The 23,736-nt window shown below is 47.6% G+C and overlaps 1 protein-coding gene and 1 long non-coding RNA gene across 7 annotated transcripts; one reads left to right on the top strand and one right to left on the bottom strand.

Annotated features, from left to right (window-relative positions):
• Positions 1-2,013: 2,013 nt before the first annotated feature.
• Tent5c (terminal nucleotidyltransferase 5C) lies at positions 2,014-21,219 on the bottom strand. 4 transcript variants are annotated; one of them, XM_052179643.1, is made up of 3 exons: positions 21,100-21,193; positions 17,775-17,912; positions 2,014-5,841 (listed from the first exon to the last, which is right to left on the bottom strand). In XM_052179643.1, the coding sequence occupies exon 3, from the start codon at positions 5,812-5,814 to the stop codon at positions 4,639-4,641; it is 1,176 nt and encodes a 391-aa protein (XP_052035603.1). In that variant the 5' UTR covers positions 5,815-5,841; positions 17,775-17,912; positions 21,100-21,193; the 3' UTR covers positions 2,014-4,638. The 4 variants fall into 4 exon arrangements, with proteins under 4 accessions (XP_052035603.1, XP_052035602.1, XP_052035604.1 ...); XM_052179642.1 differs by lacking the exon at positions 17,775-17,912 and adding an exon at positions 6,965-7,276 and having other exon boundaries at positions 21,100-21,192; XM_052179644.1 differs by lacking the exon at positions 17,775-17,912 and adding an exon at positions 6,027-6,106 and having other exon boundaries at positions 21,100-21,187.
• On the top strand, positions 12,153-14,647 carry LOC127682902 (uncharacterized). Of its 3 annotated transcripts, XR_007977445.1 has the most exons (4): positions 12,153-12,400; positions 12,569-12,674; positions 12,816-13,011; positions 13,294-14,647. It is a non-coding gene; the product is annotated as an uncharacterized LOC127682902 (long non-coding RNA). The 3 variants fall into 3 exon arrangements; XR_007977446.1 differs by having other exon boundaries at positions 12,816-14,647; XR_007977444.1 differs by lacking the exon at positions 12,816-13,011 and having other exon boundaries at positions 12,155-12,400; positions 13,294-14,646.
• Positions 21,220-23,736: the final 2,517 nt, after the last annotated feature.

Genomic DNA, 23,736 nt, shown 5'->3' with positions numbered 1-23,736 from the left:
GCCAGCCATAAACTCATCGGTAGACCACATGCCTGGCATGCTTGGGACTGCGGGCTCCATCATCCTCATTTGCATAAAACTGGCAAGTGAAGACATTGCTTATAGAAGGAATTCACAACTGGGTGTGAGGTCCACGGCAAAGATCAGCTTAAGTCAGTCAGGCACCTTGGAGAAAACATTTATGGCCTTCAGTGTAGCCAGACCTCCTGGCCTCCATCCCCACCGCCCCCCCCACAGCACCAAGAGTTGCCACCTGTCATGGTGCTGCCGAAGTTGACAATGGTAACAGTCTCTTCGTGTCCATGTTTCCTAGAACCTAAAGTTTACGACTAAAGACTAAATAAATAAATAAATAAATAAATAAATAAATAAATAAAAGCAAGGAGCATAACTGACAAATTTTTTTACACTTTTAAATATACCTTTATTTCTCAAACTGAAAGCTTTATTCCATCAGGTTCTAATACATTTGCACTGATAAGAAATCTCATCTGCGTCATGTAAGAAGGTGAGTGACCAGTACCAAGGAGGAACCCCGTATCTCTAGGCTCTGCTAAGGAATAGCTCAAGCCTGTGCAAATACATAAGTAGGAGCTTCTAATTGAATCCAATGGAAATTTACTTTTCATCCATATTAATTTGGAAATAGATGCTTTAGGAAAATCACGTTTTCACGCAAAACCCCTACACACACACACACGCACACACACACACACACACACGCACACCACACACCCACACACACGCACGCACGCATGCACGCACACACACACACACACACACACGCACGCACGCACACACACGCACGCACGCACACAGAAAGAGGTCAGGTAACTGGATTCTCTTTTGTAAAGAACACAGATCATGTTAATTAGCTCTATCCTCTTCAGTGGATGGTCAACTCACCTTCCTGTATAAACACACACGAGAATTTGCACCAAATCTCAACAGCCAGGCAAAACTCTAGAACTCAAAACTCTTAAAGCTTATACTTAAAGTACTTTTTAAAGTGATAGGTAGACAAGATGGAGGCACTTGAATGTGAAGAAAACAAAACAAAACAAAAACAACAACCACCACATTTTTTTCCCTCAGAGAATTGCACCAATAACTCCTGAGATGTTGCCAAGACTTTTTTAAGCATCTCTCCCCTACCCTCTCTCTGGATTCAACTGGTTAGATTGCATTCCAAAATTAGCTATGAAATTCTGTCTTAGATTAGTGATATAAATCCAACTTTGAAAATTAGAAAATATTTCAATTTATAGAATCACCTCCAAGGGTTTTCCCTAGGGTAAAACCCTGTTATTCAGGAAGTAATGCTGGGGTACCAGGGCTGGCTGCCTCATACGTAGATAACTATACTTTAATCCAGCCTCTACAGAAAGCCTTTGAGCTAAAGACCAGCAATGCCCTGACACTGGGTCCCCAGTACAAGAAAGATCAATAGAAGCAAGGTGCTCACAAAGTTGGTTTTGAGTGGTACCATTTCTCAAGACTAAAGCTGTACTGGGTAAAATCCTAGCCCACCATGAAGAAGGGCTAGTGGCAGAGGTCAGCTGGAAGGAGAGCAAACTGTGGGCTTTAGCAAGGCAACTATTATTACTGCATTACCACAAAGCAAACACACACACAGAGATCACTATGACACGAGATCCAAATTAAGTCAGGCAGGATGGAGGAAACACTGGAAAGCCAAAAAAGCCATCAAAACCCAAGAATCTTCTCTACTCAAGTAGGCTCATCTGCCAGGCCTAGGTGGAGGCCCTGCCTCAGCCCACAGGAGTCTGACTTAGAGGCCTGGGGAGTCAGCCTCATCACCACATTGCAATGACCGAGGGGCAGCATCTTCCTGCCACGGTAAGGCTGAGGGTGAGCCTCAAGCTCCAGGCCAAAAACCAAGAGTGTGCATCTGCACGCTCACAGGTGAAGATGCTGTTCTCAGCCCCACTGCCCCTGGAGGAACAAAATGGGAAAATCAGCTCAGAAAGCAGGTCAGGGTTCTGAAAAAAGAAAAAAAAAAAAAGAGCAAATGAAAGACTGCTTCCATTTAGGTTACAGCCTGCACTTGCCCTTCAGTGCCCTCTGCCAAGGCCAGGTTTCACATTACCCAACACACACACACACACACAACACACACAAACTACTGGATTTGGTACAAGGGTGTCTGGTGCATATGTGAGCAGCACAAAAGACAGGTTTCAGATAAAACTTCCTGACATCTGAAGTGCAAGGTGACCTGGCCTGTTTCTGCTCTGGCAGAAGGCTCACACAAGGCAGGTAGACACAACTCTAGTCCTCAAACCAGGACTTGTCTCTTAAAAATGGAGCTTTGGTCAATGCAACTTTTCACTATAATGGTTCTAGAACACACATCAATTCTCCAACCACAAAACAGCTGGGCAGACTAAAAAGAACCCATCAAGGGTGCTACCATCCAGTGGTGGTTTACAGCTTTTGTGTCTCCTCTCTCCATCCTCAGAAGACAACTCCAGCTAGACTGGAAAAATGTGTATGTGTATATATATATAGTGGAAAGAATTCCAAGAAGATGCCAGAAATTTTCCAGGGCCTTCCTTGTCTCCAAGCCTTGTCAGTTAAAGCAGTCCTGATTTCTGCTTCTATTAGCAAGTGCTTACATCGAGGGAGGCTCCAACACATTTCAAAAGCTGTGACTGAGCAAATCTTGTCTTGTGCAAACACGTTCTCCTCCTTGGATCACAACTGTAGCCTTTTAAGGTCATGGATGACCAATAGTTCTCAAAGTTGGGTTTGCTTTTCATTACCTTCTTTTCAACCCTGAAACAGCTCAGGTCCCCCTCCCAAAACCCAAAGCCAGTGAATTCTAACCCAACTAAGATTCAAAGGGCAGTCGAAACCAGTTATACTGAGTCTTCTGGTGACCTAACTTAGGATGCAGTGAAGTTACATTTGGATCAACTCTTAGGGGGACTACTGAAGCACATTCCAGAAGCAACTTGAAAACACAGCACTAGAAAAAGGTCAGTCACTTAATTTTTACTACACCTTTTTTTGCATAAGGAAAACTAGATAGCTTAAAGCAGATACAAAGCAGTAGTTCCGATCTTTGGATTTTTACGGTCACTGAACAAAGTAGCAATTGAGATCGTGGATTTGATAGCATCATTTTAGAAATCAAGATTGCTGGCAATGCTGAGTATCTTTCCCCTGGATATCCTAAAGAAATGCATTCTAAAACATCCCACAGAAAATTTCAAAATGGGAAAATCTCTCTTCTGAACCCACTAGGTAAAGTCACAGTCGCCTAGACCCCACCCTGTGGACTGCTTGCTTTGGGCCAGCAATTAACACTGTTTTCCTTCCAAAGTGCAGAACATAAATATAATGCTTAAATCTACAGAATAAGGAAGATCATTCTTGCCTTTCCAGACTCATCACTCTGCACGGGGCCAGACTTGACACTGAACCCCTACTCCCCTGCAACTTGGAGAGAGGAAGTGGAATTCTAGAATGGTTCCACTGGCTACTCTCTTCTCCTGAAATCCCTGAATTCTCCTGCTGTGGAAACTATCTGGGGAATGCAATGGCTACTTTTGAAGGGATTGGTAAAGAGCAGTCAATGGACTCTAGCAAAAAATCTTTGTCATACTGGGAGTGATGTGCAAAATGGGCTTCTATTTAAAACATGGGAAGAACTTCATGTCAGTCATGACACTGACTCTGGGCACAATGCACTCCTTACTCAGGAAGAGCAAACAAGAGTCAGTCATCAGAGAGCAAATGGGATGGGGCAGGGCCGAGGATTGGGGGGACATGTCATTCAATAAGAATTCCTTAAAGAAAAGAAAAAACAAACAAAACCAAAACCAAAACATCCGTGTTTCCTATTGACAATCACCGCCCCTCCACCACAATTCTACTTTAACATTATGTTCCACATTTTATTTTGTTTTCAAGTTACATTTCAAGAAAAAGGTCATTTTTTTTTCTCCACAATATCTCATAATTCCTTGATAAAGCACAGCGTATACCATAAACCACTTCCAACCAGATCTCGAGTCTCCAGCTATTGGCTTTGGTTTATTGATGAATGAAACTCTCAGCTCTGCCGACGGGGACTAGACATACACCACTTAGTCCCGTGAATGGAAACTGAGTCACAAAGAGCACCCTCACGGTTTTATCAGTCTGGGGAGTTGACTAAAGTTGGCACAGTGAGAGACTATCAGCACAGCTTTCACACAACTGCCGAGATCCTGAAGGAGAGAGTCTGCAGAGTCTACCGCAGACTCAGCTGAGGAGAGCACTGGAACACTTCTTGTGCGTGCTCTGTCCAACTCTCCCATCTCAGAGACTGTGCCGAGCTCAGATCCCACGTGCTAATGTCTGGGAAGTGACGTGTTAGTGACTATCTTAGAAAGATGGTGAGCAGTCTCACTTCCTATTGCATCTCCCCGAGTGGTACTGTACTATGGGTCCTTTTAGGGTTGGCTCACGATAGTCTGTGGACCTATTCCAACGGGTACACAAAGAAAAACAGAGTCAGAGCTGAGTTCCCCTTAAAAAGCCAAACACCTACATCTAGAAAGAGGCTCTCCTACCTGAGAGCCCCTGCCCTAAGCGGGTTCCCACTGTGGAAACCCTCAGGTCTTCAGGTTAGTTACAGGGCAGCCATGTAGGATAAGGCTGGCTGTAGGTAACTGGAGGGTGGGCAATGTAATAGTTGTTGAAGTTGCCGTCACTGACATAAGGAGCTGGCTGGTAGTAACAGGTGACATTGGTGGCACTGGGGATGATGTTTTGTTCCGCCAGCACACGCAAGGCCAGGAGAGAGATGAGATTCAGGGTCTGTCTGCGTTCGTGCCCCATGAGGCACACGGTGCTCTCATTCACGACCCTGCGAAGAATCATGAGGTAGTCGTACTTGCTTCTCTCCTCGTCAGCGAAGTGGTTCTGAAGGTAGGTCTCCAGCTTCCTCTGCTGCTCCAGGATGTCGGGGAAGTCGATGAAAAACCTGGAGCACATGTAGCGCTCCAAAGTCTTTATCTCCTCCTGGTCCGCAGGCCTGAAGTCCCGCACAAGAAGGTTGCTGTACTTAAGAAGACCCCCACCTCGGATTTCTTCAGGGTTCTTGGTGGCGATCAGCCTGTTCTGAAGATGGTCAAAGGCTTCCTCAAAATCCCCGTACATACTCTCCCCGATCACTGTGGGGTGAAAATGCTCGGAGATGGGATTACTGGAGCAGTCATAGAAAAAGAGCAAAGAATCGAGGATGATCTGGAAAGAGTCCACGCTGAACTCAAACTGACGCCGGATGGAGTCGACAAACTTGAGCTCCACGTTCCTCCCGTTCTTGTTGGAGAGGGAAATCAGGCTCCAGCGGTCCGTGTCTGTGCAAACCTTCACCAGCTTCTGCACGTATGCCTCCTTCAGGGTGACGGGACTGATTTTGAGCTTATTCACGCCCTCTGGCAGAAAGTTCAGAAGGGAGCACAGAACCACATCTCTCACCAGCTGAAATTCTGCCTCTGTGGGAAGAGCCACGTGAAAGATCAGATCCAGATCTTTGCAACCCAAGCCGTTGTCTTTGACCAAAACGTGACCGGCCGCAGAGCCGTTCAGCCGGACATCCTGCACTTTGATGCCCGCCTCCTCCAGCCGGCTTCGGACAGTCTGGACAATGTCCTTCAGGGTTATCTCCAAGGTTGGAAAGTTGCCTCGTCCATGGATGGGTACGACCTCAGTCAGGACCTCATGCAGCCGGCTAACCTGATCCCAGTTGAGCACGCTGAAGGACTCAGAGTCCTTGGTGCTGCTGCCCTCCTCTGCCATCTTAGGGGATGTTCTGGCCAAGGGAAGCTGAAAAGAAAAGGGTGAGAACCAGTGAGGACTCGCATGAGCCTGGAAAGCCAGCAGAAGAGCTGTGCAAAGGCACTGATCTATCTCTGAACAACTAACTTCCTGCAAAATAGCAGCCAGCAGTGCCTGCTGCTCGGCGCAGCCGTGGACATGAAGCACATGTAAACACCAGGAATACTACCCACCGGGGGACAAGCTCCGTTCTGCGGCAGGGTGGTAATGCATTGCTTTGTGTGGGTGCTCTAGCCGCTGCTGTGTGCTGGACCTGGGTGGGGGGTGGGGGGCACTGTTTTAGACGAAGAATAGCAAACTAACCATGCCTTCTAAACAATACAGAAGAACCTCTAATGGCAGAGAGAAATAGAACCTGTATGTTTTAGTCATTTTCTCCAGTTTCTATAGAAGTTATTTCTGCTCTTAGATCCCTAACTATATCTTAAATTCGTGGATGCCTAAATCCTAATAACCAGTGTAACACATACATGCATTCACTCGCATTCACACGCATACACACACACACTCTCACACACACACACACAAACACACAATACACTCATACATACTCTGTGCACACAAACACATGCTCACACACATATGCACACATACACACACATTTTGCACACACCTACACACATGCAGGTACACAAATTCACACACGTAACACCACTGCCCCATTTGTTCCCCAAATAGGCCACATCTCAGCTCTGGAATACAGCCACTTCCTTTTCATATATCGCCATAATCTGTCCTACAACAAATGCCATGCTGTGTGGGACAGAACGGAGTTGTTTGTAGGACCATGGTGGGTGATGATCAAGCAGAAGCTGAATCAACTTTGCAGTGAGAATATCCTTCTGCAAGTTTGCAAGGCCTTAAGACAGGTAAACTTCCAAAGGCCTTCCTCAGAAGAGTCCCTTGAAGCTCCTTAAGGAGAATAAAGTTAAAACAGAATACCAGAAGGGAGCGAAAGCACTTCTCGTTCTTTACATGGGAAGCACAGTCTCCCAAATAATTGTGTGTGTGCGTAGCACACTGAGGACTGGAGCCTGGGCCTTGGAGCATGCTGGCAACGTGCCTACCGCTGAGCTACACTTTCACCCAGTGCCAGGGAAGTATATCTCACTTTAAAAGAGATGAAAATGATGAAGGCCTGGAAATTCCAATACATAAAGCACTGCTATCTTAGAAACGCAAAGTGCTTGTGGCCTCGTGTGGATTCAATGCCGTGTAGACAAACACAAAAGCTGAAACAAAGTCTCGATGCCGTCTTCCAGTTTCACCACGAACGGTTTCCATGCTGCAAAGCCATGTGCAGACAGCATTCAGCCAGCCACGGTTCCATTGTGTGGAGGCTGCTGCTTTTTAATGCACATCACTGCATTCTCCTTGGGCTCCAACATGGATTTCGAGGTTGCCTCAGTCCAGGGATTTGTGGCTGTAACAGAGCCAGGATACCCAGTAGTTCACACAGAGATGAGCTTTTACAGTTCCCGTCACAGAGATTGACAACAATACAAGACACAGTTTACACAGCTCTGGCAGAAGGAGGCAAATACCACAGACAGACAAAGAGAGACTGACACACACACACACACACACACACACACACGGGATGGGGCCAAAAGGAAAGCACAGAAGTGGTCACTTATGGAGAGGCAGACACAAGGTAACAAAGGCAGGGTGAGCTGTTGAAGGAACAACAGAGAGGTGAAAAGCAGGTGCATGGCCGGAGATGAAGATCTGGGGCTGCCAGGAGCCTCTCCGGCCAGCACAGGAACGCAAGTTCAGAACTGTCAATTTGCTCGGCTGGAAATGACCCACCCTAACCTGGGACCAAAGCAGGCTCTAGCGGGCTCCAGGGCTGGGTGACCCTCCGCTTGCTTATAGCAGAGCATCTGCAAGGGAAAGATGAAGAGGCTTTAAAGGTCCACTGCTGAGGTCATTCGGGCACGGCCGGCCTCAGTGATGGACAGCCTGGATGCACACCTAACATCTCCTGTGGCTGGCATTTGCCTTCCAGTCAGATGTGGGACAGCTGGGGTCTCTTCTCTCTATGCTCACTGTACACTTGGTGGTTGTCTACCCCCACCCCCCAGCACTACCACCACCTTTTATGAGCGGTATACAGGAGACTTATGCCTGAGCAAATCCAAATGATTTCAGGAAGGTATTGCAGTCTGAACTTGTTTAGAGCCACAGCCACCTCACCTGTAGTCGGTGAGGTGGATTTCAGTCAGGCACACTGGTCCAGTGGCTTTATGCGGTCTGCCACCTGTTACACTTCCAAAGCTCACGAGTTTGACGCCACGTCTAAGAAGACGCAATGTGGTCAACGAGATGAAAGGAACAATTGTAAGAAAATCTCCAGAAAGAACCCTATGTAGTGCTAAAGTCAGAACTGTTCTAGAACATGACAGAAGGGCTGTGGGACCACAGAGGATCCAGAAGCCATTAACTCTTCCCTTTGAGGTAAAAAAAAAAGTACATGTGTGAAGACTTTCACACAGCTTTGTATTGGCAGCAGATTCAAAGTTAAAACCTATGTTAGACTGGGTCCCTGTAAGGTTCACAATAGATGAGGGGGCAGAAACAGCCAGAAATGTTCTAAAAAAAAAAAAAATGGAAATGAGCTAAATCAGCTTTTAAGAGGGGGAAGAGCCGTAAAGATAGAAACTCTATTATTGGTGGGAAGGGACAAATTGTTGGGACAGAATTTTTTAAATATGTAAATTGAATACATATGAGGATTTACTATGAAGAAGAAAGTATTTCAAAATTGTCAAGAAAGTCACACATGGGGTCTGGTGCCTAGGATCTCAGCACTTAAGAGGCTGAGATAAGAGGATTTAAGTTTGAGACTAGCCTGGGCTATATAGAAACCCTGACTCAAACAAATAAAGATGCAAACAAAAAAACCCAGTCCATAAACAAAAAGAAATGGGGAGGGAGAAGGAGAAGAAGATTTGGATAATTTATGTATTTTTAAAAGCTGGTTCACTCAGGGTATGGAGGCTCGCACTTGTACTCCAGTACTTGAGACTCTAAAGCAGGAGAGGAGGAATTCAATACATAGTTTTAGAATTGCCACGAGTTCAAGGACAACTTAATGGAAAAACAAAAACAAAAACAAAAAAATCAAAACTACCAATAAAAAGTTCAATAATGGAAGCTTTAAAAGCTGGTTCTACATCTCCTGCTAAACTAAGGTCTAGTTGGTTATGTCACTGACTTAGTCTTTGCTATGATCTAGCTCAGTGGTTCTCAACCTGCCTAATGCTGCAACTCTTTAATACAGTTCTTACTGTGATGACCCCAACCATAAAATTATTTTCATTGCTACTTCCAAACCCACCACAATGGCAATGCTCAGTCTCGCGTGGGACAGCAGACACCTCTGGTGCACAGCCCTGGGCTCCTCCAAGAACTATGTGAATCTCAACTTTTAAGTTCCGTCCTCCATTCTGCCTCTACCCCCTTTCCTCTGATGCCCTGCATAGTTGCAAGGACGCACAGAGGTCTTCATAAAGTTGGGGGTGCACATCACATCAGCAGAAGGGGGATAAACGATTCAACACGTGTAGTCAGCCATGCCCAGAAGCATGCAGTTGTTCAAAGAACAGTGCCCACTCTCTGTATAAGAATATGACAACCCTTACTCATGACTCATAAGTGGAAACATGTGTAACTCTGAGTGCAAAACTCTCTGCCTAAACAGAACTCCCTCTGAACCTAGCACCATCTTCAGTCTGGGGTGATATGGAAAAGAAAATGCATTTTGTACCCTTTGGACTTAGATATATTCACTGATAGAAATTTAAAATCTCATGACCCACATTCTAAAATCTTTCCCTTATGAGAACACTACTCCTCTGCCCCATATTAAACTTCCTCAGTTCCTCCCTGCCTCATTCCTACATCCATGAACCAAATACATCAAATGTATTTGGAAGCTTTCCCTCCCGCTTTAAATGTTGACCTCTGCAGGGGATGCAGGGAAGAGAAGGATTTCCCTCTGGAAGGCCTTGCATCTACCTAACATACTTCAAAAATGAAAAGATATCCTCTGCTTATGTTAAAAGAAAACCTCAAAATGTCAGGTGTGCTCATCTCTCCACGACTACGCAATGTTCGGTATCAAAACACATTTCCAACAGTTTCCCAAGGCAGCTACTTCTCAGCTCAGACCAAACACAGCTGTCCATCATTGCCCTCCCTTCTCTGTGATGCCCTCTTGCTGGTTACTGGCTACAGTTCTAAGAACCTTTTGTTTTTAAGGCAGTAAGCAGACTTTTAGAAACTGGAGACTCTAATGCTGGCTTCCTCTATCCCACCTTCTCTGAATGTAAACACGAAGAGTAGAGTAAATCTCCAGGGAAAATGGAGCCCATAGAAGGCACTCTATGAGACACGGGCTGACGTCACATTCATAGGATGGCTTTCATTCTCCCAATTGACCATCATTCAGGCGGGACAAGGCCGGGCTGGCCCAAATGCAATGCACTTATAAATTCAGGCACTATACCTATGACATTCTTGACTCATTAGAAAAATATAAATTAATAAGATATTTGGCAGGGCAGGGATGGTACTGTTGGAGAGATGGCTTAGTGGTTGAGAGTATGTGGTGCCCTTGCAGAAGACCTGAGCATAGTTATGTGCACCCATGTTGAGTGGCTCACAGCCATCTGTCCATCACACTCCAGGGGATCTAATGCCTTCTTCTGGCTTCCCAGGGAGCCTATGCCCATGTATACAGGCCCACACACAGACACATACATACACACATAATTAAAAATAAATTTCTGAATATATATATAAAGATACTATTGCTGAAATGCAAATGATTTTAAATATCAACAGTGTATTCCTGAAACTATTTCAACGTTGGTTGTACAAGAATAAATACAACTTCCAGCCCTCCAGGCTTAGATAACACACCACACCTTAGTTCAACAGTTTCCATTTTAATTAACTGCTTTAAATCAACACTTTATGTAACCTCCACACATGAATCACATGAAACATACGTGTTCAGCTCATGAAAGGCCCTGGCCCAAGGCAAATTCTAGTTAGCAGGATTGATACAACAGTGGCAAGGAAACAAATGAAGGTGACATCCAGTGAAGTGGAGGCAGGGTTGAGGAACAGCCCCACTGTGGTCACTGCGGGAGTCAGCAAAGGTGGCTCCGGAACTGAAGCTCACTTACTGGAGCCTAGCATCCCTGCCGGAGGGAATGCACGGACGGAACGGAGTGATGCTTTCTTCTGTTCTCTTGTAGGTTTAAGACTGAAGAGAAAAGCCATCTCCCCTCAGCATTCTCCCCAGCCTCCCCTTGATGGCGAAATTCCCTTTCACTGTAGGAACTGAATCCTATCTTGTTTTTAAATGTGCATCTTCCCCATAAAGCTTTTCAGGTTGGGCTAAGTGTCATCAATGGGCAAGAACCAAGCCTGGGCACAGGCCTGAGGCTTAGGAGAACCTGGGCATGGAGCAAAGACACCACGGCAGGGGGAGGGGTCCTTCCTGTAGATCTTCCACACAAACTCTTTTCCCTTGTGTATGAGAGGACTCCAGAGGTAAAGAGACTTAAAACCCTGGACATTAAGCTGAAGGAAAAGTGGTTGAGAATAATTCACCGTACACCATGCTGCCTCTCACCTCGGTGACCCGAGTGAGGAAAAACCACAGGTCGAGCTTATTTCTTATTCATTATAAAGTACAGGGCAGATTTGTGTGAAAGCAAAGGAAACACACAGAAGCCACCACTGCAATCAACTCCCACGTAACCTTCACAAGCCAAACTTCCCCCATCCCCAATTTAAACAGTACAGTTCATAAAAGAGCACAGGACCTTGTCCCTGGAGCCAAGGTCCTAATTCTTGGAACTGCTGACTCCTCCCCTCAGGTCCAAGGGGCCCTGGAGGGCAGGAGGTTAGGGGACAACAGGGAACAGAGGTCAAAGCCCACAAGTGCACTAGATAACCTCTTCTTATTGATACTCAGACAAGCATTTCTAGAACAAAGTTATTGGTTCCAACAAACAAACAAACAAACAAAAGCAAGCTGCCTTCCTCTGGCTTTGACCGTGGCTTCTCACCTGCCTACTGCCTCTTGTCTGAGTGGATTGTATTTTACTGCCTGCTCTAGGACCAAAGGATTTAGACCCAAAAGCCTCCAATGTGGTTTAGTGGTAGCAATCATTCCCAGGCCACCGTGTCTGGGAAGTCCCACTTCTCAAAGGGGCTTCACACCTGTTGTTTCAAAATAAATATCCTCCAGTCAGACCCAAATCAGTTCCCACAAAGTAACTATTATGCATTTTGCAGAATTGCTGGCAGGTACTGACAAAGGCATGGGCCTCTGGGGGTGCTTTGCATAACAGTAGCCACTAAGGCTGTGGCCAGAGAACAAGAAATGCACCTGGATGCTCAGTCAGCCCCAGGAAATTTTGCCACATCGGAAGTCAGTCAGCAAGACAATGATGTCAAGGGCTCTACCTACATCTGACGGGTCTGGTTTCTATATAAGCAGTATAGGGCAGGCAAAATGGCTCCGCAGGTAAAGATGCTTGCTACCAAGCCCGATGATCTAGAACCCACATGGTGGATGAAGAGAACCCACTCTCACAAGTTGCCCTCAGACCTCCACATGCATGCTGTACAGTAAATAAATATTTAAGAGTCCTTGAAATCCCTATAAAAGAGACGCTATTTTCACTCATTTCAGGGGCGGACACTGAAGAACCGAGAGGATATGTACATTGTAAACTGTCTGAGGACACACGGCTGGCCAACGGCAGGAATAGAACTGAAGAGGTTTCTTATCTCTTCAGGTGGGTAAGCAGGTGGGTAGCTGTGGTGTATTACAGAGTGGGAGAAAACTTTCAGAAGAACCAGCTGTTCCGGAGGCCATGGGAGGGGGTGGCACTAAGTAGAACAACAAGAAAAAAAACACGGAGGTGCTTTTTAATCAGAGGGTGGCAGAGAATTCTGACCCACTGGAGTGAGGCAAGACCAGATGGCAGGTGCCAAAGGCTGGGCAGACACGTGTAGAACTGAAGTACCTGGCAGCTGTCAAGACAGAATTTGCTCTCCCCCACCATGCCCCACCCATAGTCATGACAACTTTGGGATGTATCCAACCTCACTGGAGCTACCAGAATGGCAATAGTAAGTATGGGCACGCTAGGAGTTAATGCTTTGGAGAAGGTGGCCTAAGATCTCAACCTGGAGGGTGCTCAAAGATGCTGGCTAAGTTGGGGGGTGGGTGATGTTAGAGAGAGCAAGTTCAGAAGAACAGAGAAGCCAGAAGTGGGAGGAGCCAGCCAATCAGATGGTCTGGAAGGCACAGAGAGGAAGCAGTAAGGGCAGACCAGATTTATCAGCAGTGGCTAGGCATCGCTTACAGAATAAATAACCAGTAGGATGTCCTTTGATGCCTGGGGGATCAAGAGTGTGGATCCGTGATAAAGCGATGGACCAGAGAGAGCTTCTCTACGGCCAAGAGAGCAAAGCAACCAGGAGCTGTGGAGCAAAGGGAGCTGAGTTTATTTATAGAGTTACCAGCCCCCCAAGGGCTAGCCTGGAACATACCTGAAAACAGAAGCAACCTAGGACAAACCACAAAGGCCCACCCAACCGCAGATAAGACATCTGTCACTTCCTGAATATCTGTACTGTTTGACTTAAGAGTCTGACCTGAGGGAAAAGAGTCAGAACCCATGTGTGCACACACATGCATTTGTACATCCACATGTGTGCACACTTGTGGAATTACGGATTTGTGTCTACTAAGTTCAGTGTTCCACTACTGAGGGGTATTCCAGGCTCCGGACAAGTTCTTTGAGTGACCATGGGCATCTAAAGCCAGCAGCTGAGAAGGGAGCAAAGCCAGAGTTGAAGTAGATTTGGCCTTCTGAAGAGATGTCCTCCCTGCCTCTCTCCTCCACTGCACTTCCGGAATCATAAAGGCCAGAAGTTATCTAAGGCCTAGGACAACAGAGAAGCCCTTAGTCTGTTGGCTGCCAACCCCTCACCACGGCCTAGATTCCCAACAGTGAAGAGTCACATTCTGGAGACTTGCACAGTCCCCAAACACGTTTAGAAAGTACAGCCAACAGAGACACTCAAAGGTGCTTCGAGGATACAGAAGAGCTCAGAGAAGAAAGCCCACTGGGATCAGATAAACGAATGCCTTATTTTTTTTTAAGGGCAATAAAGTGTATCCTACACAAATTTCTCCCAGTAAGCCGGAGTGATAATTACTCTGCATTGTCAGCCTGAGGGGGGCAGAATCATCTGTGTGACACTTCTCTGGTTATATCTCAGACATCTGAGCGAGCCCTTCCAGTGAGGTTTAACTGAGGTGGGGAAAGAAGACCCACCGGGAATGTTCGCAGCATCTCCCGGCAGGTTGGGTCTGGGACTGATAAGGAGAAAGCGAGCTGAGAACCAGGGTTCATCTCTCCCTGCTGTGTAAGCAGGACCCGCCCTCCTACGGCTGTACCTCCCCCGCCATGCTCATGTGCCTTAAAACTGTGAGTCAAACCAACCCTTACGGCAGGTATTTCTCACACAGTCCTAGTTACAATTAACCCACCCAAATGCCCACCATCCATTCTACCCCAGCTCACGATAGATACCATGCCCAGATACATCAGCGAGACACCAGCCTTCACAGATGCCTTTTTCTCACTTTCAGGCTCCTTCGCATTCAGCCGGAGCCTTTGGTCTATTTTCTCAGGATTATCAGTAGCCATTTCACACGGATGTTTACCAAAGGCAAAAAAAAGTTTGATCAGCTTCCCACGGCAGAGTCCCTGAGGCGTAGAAAGGGAGGGGGCTGCCTTGCCGTACACCAAGATTCGCACTCCCTCCACTGATGCCAAAACCCAGGAGTTATCAGTAGCTGCGCCCCGTCCAGACACTAGCTGAACATGACTCCAGATGGAAAGCTGCTTCCCACCTTTCAAAACACGGCGCCTAAGCAAGTGTGAGTGGGGAGATAATACCAGAAGGAGTCACCACGCTGGGGCTGCCAAGGCACAGAACAGAATCAAAACACCGGGAGTGGGGGGTGGGGGTGGAGGGTGGGTATTCCAATAGGCACCGCTCAGAAGTGCGAATGCTCAAGAGAACAACCTGAAGACACTGCAAACGTAAAGTATCAACACTGTCAGAATGCAGACACTATGGGTTGGCAGCTAGGCAGACAGCCCCTGAGTTTTTCCTGCAGAGTGTCAACCAGAAGTCTCGACTTGCACAAGTTGAACTAGAAATGTAACAGTTGCCAAACCATGCATTTCTAAATCAGACATTACTAGTATGAACTCACACAAAGGGTTCCCTAAACCCCGCCAGCCCTCTTTGTTTTAGAGGTGGACTGGACTGAAGGAAAAAAAAAAAAAAACAAACTAGGCTCCTAGAGAGGACACTGTGTAGAGGAGGGCCAGGCCACATCCTCAGGTTTATTTCAAAGGCTGTATCACCATCCAACTCTCCAGCTGAGAGCCTAAAAGAGCCTTTAGCTGTATAAAATGAAAACTTGAGTTAGTTACAAGTGGCTACAAGTTCTTCTGCCTAGTCACTAGCAGAATCCCTAGGTCTTATCAGGAAAGGGACTGGTAACACTTAGCTCTCAGAGGCAGCACTTATCAGGGTAAAACATGCATACACACCCCATTCACAATGTCTACATGCAAGATGGTCTCCATTTCAGGGCTGTTGGGAACCACAGGTTGTAAGGTAGTAGGTGGCAGACCCCTGAGCATAGGAAAGAGACAGAGAGAAACATGCTAAACTTAAATACATCATGGGGGTGCATTATGTGGAGAAATAAATCCACAGCACAATACTTACATGGGCACCAACTTTCTGAGAGGTGATGTCCTCTCAGCGTCAAGCCGCGTGAGCCGTGACTCTGGCTCACCAGTGTGACTGTCCACAGACTGTCATTAGAGATCTCAGACATCTTCGCCTTGATAGCTCACTTCTCTTGCATGTTTGTTTGAATTTTTTAATTGTTGGTAACTTCTAACTATGACAAATGGCTGGCAAATTTTAACTGTTAATAAAATCCAGCTCTGGTCCCCTGCCAATCTCAGATTTCATCTACATTTCTTCCAGTTATTCTCTTAAGAAAAAACTACGAAAACAGGAGCAGGACATGGAGAAGCAAACAACCTGGGTTTTGTTTGTTAGGCTGGTTGGTTGGTTTTTGGTATGGTTTATTTTTGTTGTTGTTTTGTGTTTTTATTTTCTTTTATGTTTGAGCAGTCAAATCTGCCTCACAGGATGAAGGCCCCTCAGTCAGTGTGATGGCTGAACTGCCCCCTCGCTTGCTCAGACACCCATGCATCTAGTATGCTGTAAGCACTCTCCTTGGATTCTGTGACCTAACGACAGGAGACAGAGCACACACAGCCTATTCACACACTCCAGTAACCCTGGATAGCTTACTATTGCTTCTCACGCATGGAAAACCAGGATCTGAGAGTAAAACACATGCTCACATGGGCCAGGCTCACACCACCCAATACAGTAGCCACAAGCTCTGGAAAGGTAGAAGATCCAAACAGGATGCACCATGTATACAAAGTATAGCATAGACTCCAAGGACTTGATGGAAGGTAAAGATGGAAAATGTCTCTCTGACATGTTTTTGCACTGATTGTTAACATAGTTAAAACAGACAAATCGATTTATTGTTTAAATGAACTCTCCCAGGCTTCTGGTCCCATGTGTCTCTGGGACAGCAGCGATTCTGTCTGCAACATAGCTGATGATAAAGAAATGAGAGCCTGCAGTAGTGAGGGGCTGCCTGGATCAGTGACCAGGTGCCCCGCCCCCTCCGCCCGCCCCCAGTGGAGGGCAGCCTACAAGAGGCAGGGAAGCAAGCGAAATCTACAGCAGTCTGGAGTGGGATCCAGCAGGGCCGGCTTCTAGAGGAGCAGCTCGGAGCCAACAGCCGTGTCTTAAGCCTCCTCTTTCCTCCATATCCCCATAGTCCACATGCTAGCAACTAGTGCCTCGGGCAGCTGCAGAGTCCTGATGCCTGACTATGTCTAACTAGGATGAACAGGGGCAGGGGTCACCACAGTGCATGGAGGGTCAGAGACAGGCAGCCAGGCCACGTAGAAGGTACCCAGCCGCATCCGGTAAGGCCAAGGGTGGAAGCTGAGGGCCACTGGGTGGGATGAGGGGGTGGTTCATGATCCCTGGATAATTTTCTTCATTCCATTTTTGTGATGGGGGCCAGATGGGGAGAGAATGGGCATGGCTAAACAACAACAAACACCTTCAGTTCAATATTGAAATTCTTAAATTAAAATAAAAACGAGAAAATGTGCAAAACAAAAAAAACCCTATAACATACTGGATCAGAGATAAGTGTGGAGAGGTAGTCCTCTCAGAGGAGAGATCAGTCAGAGCCTGCACAGAGGTCAGAGGTCAGAGGGGAATGGGCTGTGCTCATTTTTTTTTCTTCAAATATCTAAGTCTGTATGTTGTGTGGCAAAGAAGGTCAGTTAAGGAAGACCCGCCCGTGGGCCAGCAAGGAAAGCGTCAGGAAGTGATCTTGGAGGCAGGCAGAGAGTCCTCAGGGATGGGCAGACCCTGGGTGCTTACTCTAGTGCTCCAGGCACCCAGGACTGAGCACTGGCCAGAGACAGAGGCGGGCTGATGCTCTCATCTAGCGCCGTCCACAGTTCCCTCTAAACCAGGTCAGCGAGGGCAGTGAGAAACAAAAAACTCAAAACCAAAGAGTCAGCAGAGCTAGCAGCTGAGTGAACACGGGAGAGAGAGAGAGAGGGGGGAGAAAGGCTGAGTGAGCGAGCTGGGGCTGGGAGGCCAGGGAGGGTGGAGGTGCTCAGGGCAGGCGGGGCCACAGGCTGGCCAGCCTTAGGAGCTTCAGCTGTTGATCAGTTTGCAGGCACCTTTTCTCAGCTCCAAGTCTGTGCTGAAGAGGTTTCACTGGACAGATGACCAAGAAACCATCCCGCCTTTTAAACCAGGCGCTCCTGATGCAGCAAGCCCCACCTGGTCCGTTGATCCAGCCGGATACGCTTCCTTCTCTGCAAGAAACAGCAGGCAGCCCCCAGCAGAATGTGCATTCACATGACAGACGCATGTCTGCACACACGGCCATGCATGCACTTTCTAGGCAGGGGTAAGGACTCTGCAGTAACCACAAACCCCCACTTTTCTGGGGTCCATGTGCAAGGACACCTGAGAGGAAAACAAGTTCTTCAAGTACATCATAAAGCCAGGCCAGCTTAGCTCACCTCTAAACTCTTCCAGAGGCCTTTCGCATAACTGTCCCCTTGGCCTCCCTGGCACCAGACACCACACCTAGGAAGCATTCTCTGACTCAGCCACCATTATCCAAGAAAAAGGGACCACACAATGTAAGGACCCACAGTGGAAAATGCCCTGAAACCACAAAACACCCTTACACAGAGAGCTGCTTCGTGTCAGTAATTACTTCTTCATATTAAGGGCTTTTCCTCCTGTTGTTTCAAAAAGCTCTGCAAGCACTTCACGAACAAGCTACCAAGGCCCAGCTGCACAGAATATTAATTTGAAACAGTTCAGAAGATTCCCTTACAAAGTTGAGTTATGTAAAGATGTTTTCTATAAACCTTTTGAACTCTAAGCCAAAGCTTCCTTTAAGTGGACACATCCAGTCAAAAGGTTATGAGGTGGGAGAAACCTTAGGTCTGAGGAATTAGAAGGTCAGCTTTACTTTTGTCCCAAGTACCTTTAAATTCATGAGCACGTCTTTAAATATGGAGGAGCTGGTGCCATCATAATATAATTTCAACAGCTACATATTGGCCTGGTTACCTCAATAATGAGAAAAAACAACAGACCAGTCTTAGCCCAAGAAACAGATTCTGCTTCACTCCCTATTTATTTCCAAACACACACACACACACAGAGAGAGAGAGAGAGAGAGAGAGAGAGAGACAGACAGACAGACAGACAGACAGAGACAGACATAGAGACAGAGACAGACACAGAGACAGACAGAGAATTAGTTAGTTAGTTCAGGAGGTCAAGAAAGAGATAAGAAACCCCTAAACATCATCTTAACTCTTAACCCATCTCTGCGACTACAGCTTTTCTTAGTAATGCAGGCTGCCCTTCTTCTATGACTGACTAGGACAGCATAGCATAGAAGAGAGATGAAGACAAGGTACTACTTAGTGGATGAAGCTGGGAGGGAGGGAGGGAGGAAGCATTCAATGCAGCTTTCCAATTCTGCAGCAGCTGAGCCTAGCTAACAGTACACCAGGGCACCACAGCCCCCCTTTACACTGCCAAGTGGTCCCTGGACTCTCAGATGGCCAGCGCAAGGCAGGTATAATCTGCCTGGTCTTGGCCACTGGGGGACGCAGGCTAAGCCTGTGCCTGACTGGGAGCCCACTAGGGTTGGGGATGGATGGCAGAGGCTGGAAGTCCTGCAGAGAGCTTGGTGGCTATACTTGAAGCAGAGCTGGAAACCCTGGCGTGTGAGCCCTTGGCAGGCCACTCACACTCAGACCAACAGGCCGAGAGCCAAGTCCTCCCTTCTGAGTTCACAAACTTAATCTCTAGATACAAGGTAGGTATTATGGGAGAAACTCAGACTAAAGAGTGTGACTGTTTGTTCTAGGTGCACACACTAAAGTTACTCATAAAACTTCGGGACCTTTCTTTTAGTAACAGTCTAGAGATCACTGAACCACCCCCACAATTTTAATGACAGTAAAGCAACATCCCATGCAGATGCTGGGACAATTATTCCACACATCGAACTCCTCCTTCGAAAAGCTCCGTAAACCAAACCGTTTCTTCAGAGAGAAAGTTACAGCTCTTTGATTGGGCTACAAGACCACCGCTGGTCCAGCTGCAGAGAAAAGTGGTCCTTTTTTTTTTCCCTCCTCACCCCACACCCTTCGACTGCTGGGTAAGATGTGGAAAAACAATCATACCTCTGGTGACTTCCAGCACGGTGGAATTCATGGTAAGCTCTCCTACCACCCTCTTGGCTGCCTGGCTAGTTTTCTGGCTCCCTCACTGTCTTGCCAAGCAAATTACAGTGGAAGTTGTTGTAGCCAGCAATGGCTACCATCACCCTCCTTCCCAGGGTAGCGGGGGCAGCTGGGGGCCTAATTTAGAAGGATTTGACCATCTTAACTTTACTTCCAGATACCAAACTCGTCATAATTTAAACGATTACATACATAGCTATTCTCAATAAATCAGTAAGTCGATGAAATCTTTCGTTGTAAGCACTTTATACTCAAATTGGGGGTTGCGGGTCTTAAGGCTTAGGAATTGGTCCCGGCTCTGAAGGGTTTCTCCACATTAAAGATTGAGAGGGGAGAAAAGAGGCCTAGACCACCTAGGTATGACAATCGACGCCGGTGGAGTTCTGCGTTCTTGAAAAACCAACTAGGCATTTCCTCACCAGTCCGCCCGCCCGAGCTAGGTGTAAAGGCTACCAGCTGGCACTGCAGGTTCCTCGACTTCCTATGGAGAAAGGCTCTCACTCTCCTAGCAGACTGCGCTAAAGGAGTCCCCAGACCCGGACTCCGGGAGCGACGCCTCTAAGCCACCAACGGCACCGCTATCTGAGTCAACTGACTGCATGGCTTTCAGCCTACGCAGTAAGCAACTTTCGATCCCCAAAGAGGAGGAACCAGGTTTCGCGGCCGCCGTCTTCTCGAGAAGTTTCCGAGAGACGCGCAACTTCGATCATTTGGCCGCGCGCGGTGTCCACAGTCCCAAAGGGAAAAAGATCTCAGCCGCCATCCTGGGCACCGAGCCCAGGAAACTGCCCTCCCCTCGCTGGCCAGGCTTTAGCCCCGGACCGCTGCGTCTTCATCTGCGCCGCCAAAACCGCGGGGTTCAAAATCACCCGGGTTCCGAGCTCGGTGTGCGCGCCACAGGGGCGCAGCTTAGAGCCGGAGCGCCGATTAGCAGGAGCAGGGAAAGAGCCACCTACACTCCAGCCGCCGGGCCAGCAGGAACTCGCCCAAGTTTCCCAAAGCTCGGCCACTGTCTCCGAAAAGTTCGTGCTCCTTCACAGAGGAAAGTTTGCGCCAGGGAGGCGGGAGCCGGGCGGGTCCTGACACCTGCCGGCACCTCGCCTCCATCCCCGGGGCATCCCACCAGATTCTGACGGGACTGACCCCAGAGCGGGAGTGCTTGGACCCCGAGGACCGCAGCAGCATCCCCCCCCCCCACCTGCGGAGCCGGGGAGCGTGGACTCACCTGGGCGTTGGAAGAGGAGGTGACTGAGGCAGGTGGTTGGCGTGGGCAGCCCCCAGCAGGAGCGGTGCAGAGACTGTGGCCCCCAGACAGCTGCGGCGAGTGAGCGGTCCGGCCGCCGCCCCCTCCGATCTTAACCGGCCTGACCACTCCCCCGCGCCTCCCCGCCCCTGCCCCCGCCCCGCGGCCGGCCTCCCGGGGGAGCCAGGGCGGGGCGCGCCGGCCGGGGCCCCGCGGGATCCTTGCGCCCCGCGCTGACGGCGGGGGGCCGGACGAACGCCGCCCGCTGATTGGCTCCTCGGGTCAATGGTTGCCGAGAGACAAGTAAACCTCCGGCGGCGCAAAGGGGCGGGGTGACCAGGAGGCAACATTGCGCAGGCGCAATAGAGAGCAGCTTGGTGGGCACCGACCTAACTTTGGGGTTGAGGGGACAATTTCCCTCTGTCCTTTCCGCCTTTCCGTTCTTCTCAGCAGTCCCAATTAGCCTTCCCTTGCCTAGACTGTTCTCCCCTCTACCCCGCTTGTTCCCTGGCAGGCGCGTCTTCCTTCAAACTTTTAGACGCTCTTCGCCCCAGTACTCTCTGGTTTCCGGGAGCCGGGAGTGGAAGCCCACGCCTGCCTCGCGCGGTGTTTGTGAAGTCGGAAAACTCTTAGGAAATCTTTCTGATTCCTCGAGCAAATTGGCTGGAGGTGAGGTCGTGGTCCTGGGGGAAAGGAAGCAGCTGATTCTCTAGTCGCGGGATCACCTGTATGCAGTTGGCGGACCCGCGAAGCCATCACCAAAAGCACAGCAGTTCAACCCTCCTGAGAACAGCGCTAAGCTTTGCTGCTTGTTACTGCTTGCAGGTGGGGGACCCCACACACACGGCCCTTAATTTCCCTGCACATAGTTGATGGTTCTGCTTCAGAATTAAGGGTGATGAGTGGAAATCTCCTTCACCACTTAACTATCCGGAAGGCCTTGCAAGAAGCTGTTTTGGTTTGGTTTTTGGTTTTTTTTAAGACAATGTCTCCTGAAACCCCAGACAGGCCTCTAAGTAGCCTTGGCCTCTAACTGATCCTCGTGTGTGCACCTCCCAACTGCTGGGATTATAGGCGTGGTCTACCACACCCTGCCGTACTGACTGGCATAACCTATCCTCCAAAAACCTCTATTTCCAATCTGTAGTGTGGGAGTAAGAACGGGATAACTGAGATCAATATTAGGGAAATAGTTATTAATCATGCACTGCTTGATATAAAGTTCATGCTAGGTACTAAATAAATCAGAAAGCAGTCATTAAGAAACACTCGTTGAGCTTCTTTTGACCCTCTGCTCGGTACTGGGGACTAGATGACTTCCTGAATCCGTGCTCTCCTCTGCCCTCTTAGCCACCCCTGCAGAGTGTGAGTGCCCTGCAGTGTCTGCTAGGCTAGGAAGAGTTCTCACACACGCACATGCTCTCTCTGGTAGGGGAGGCAAATTCCCAAAACTACAACATTATAAGACATCAGTATGAGAACTTACATGTTCTTGAACACAAATTCAGGATATATGGCCAGGTTTGTTGTTGATAGTGTGAGTCCTTTCTGATCTCACAGTGTCTATTATTGTGTGCCAACTGATGGGTGTGTGTACCCACAGAGCTGTCACCCAGAACATTTCCAGCTTAGCCATAGCCCCTGCCACTCAATATATTACAGAACTCAGTCTTCATAAATCAATCGGAGCAGTATTTGAACTATACACGGGGAAACAGAGGGTGAGCATTTTTCTATTGATGAGATTTCTCTGTGTTGTATGTAATCATGACTCCTTCTTCACTACTGCATATTCATTAAACAACCAGCAATGTATGTACTCAGCTTACCGTTTGATGGGCATTTTATTTGCTTCAGCGTTTGGCTGGTCCATCTGTAGTGAAATTGCTGTCAATGTTCTTCCATGTGACTTCTATACAACATTCATTTGTGTCAAGCACACGCTGGAAACTGGAAATTCTGGTTCACGGGATATACCCATGTTAAACTTTAAATAAATTTCCTGTTATCTTGGTTATAAAAATAACAACCAAAGGGGAAAAAAAACAAGCTTAGGCCATAAAATAAACAAAAAATAGATATATTTGTAAAGCAGAACAGGTCATCTGCTTATTGTTTCAACCAGTGCAGTAAAGATTCCTGATGACTCCAAATATTTACCATTTTGGTATCATGGTGTTTAAAAGTTTTTTAGTTACATTTTGTTATTGGATGGGGGTGTGCAGGCCACAGTGGTTGTGTGGAGGTCATTGAACAACTTTTTGCAGCTGGGAGCTGGGTTGGAACTCCCTCCGTTCATCCTCAGGATTAGCCACAAGCAGCCTTCCTTTGGGCCATCTCCTTGGCCTAAGAGTTTTTGTAAATTAAAAACAGGGATATATATATTTCATTATAATTAGGCATTCATTTCTCAGGTGACCAATGCTATTGAGCAACTTTTCAGATGTTTGTCACCCATTGTGATGGTCTTTGAGAAGTATCTATGTGTGTCCTTTGCCCTTTGGAACTGTTTTCAGTTCTTCACGTATTCCAGATATAACTCCTTTCTTTTATCTGTTCCACATCCCTTCTCTCAACCTGAAGCTGACTTATCGCTTACTGTCTTTATCAGACTGAAAG

This window comes from Apodemus sylvaticus, chromosome 4 (genome assembly GCF_947179515.1).
Source record: "Apodemus sylvaticus chromosome 4, mApoSyl1.1, whole genome shotgun sequence".
Lineage (NCBI taxonomy): Eukaryota > Metazoa > Chordata > Mammalia > Rodentia > Muridae > Apodemus > Apodemus sylvaticus.
Note: the sequence above shows the minus strand (reverse complement) of the source record. Positions and strands in the feature narration are given on the sequence as shown.

Excerpts from the sequence above, each read along its gene's own strand:
- Tent5c (XM_052179642.1), bottom strand. The coding sequence starts at position 7,009 with ATGTATTGGAATTTCCAGGCCTTCATCATTTTCATCTCTTTTAAA. Across the intron at positions 5,842-6,964 it reads TCATTTTCATCTCTTTTAAA|CTTCCCTTGGCCAGAACATC; the intron begins GTGAGATATACT and ends TTTTCTTTTCAG.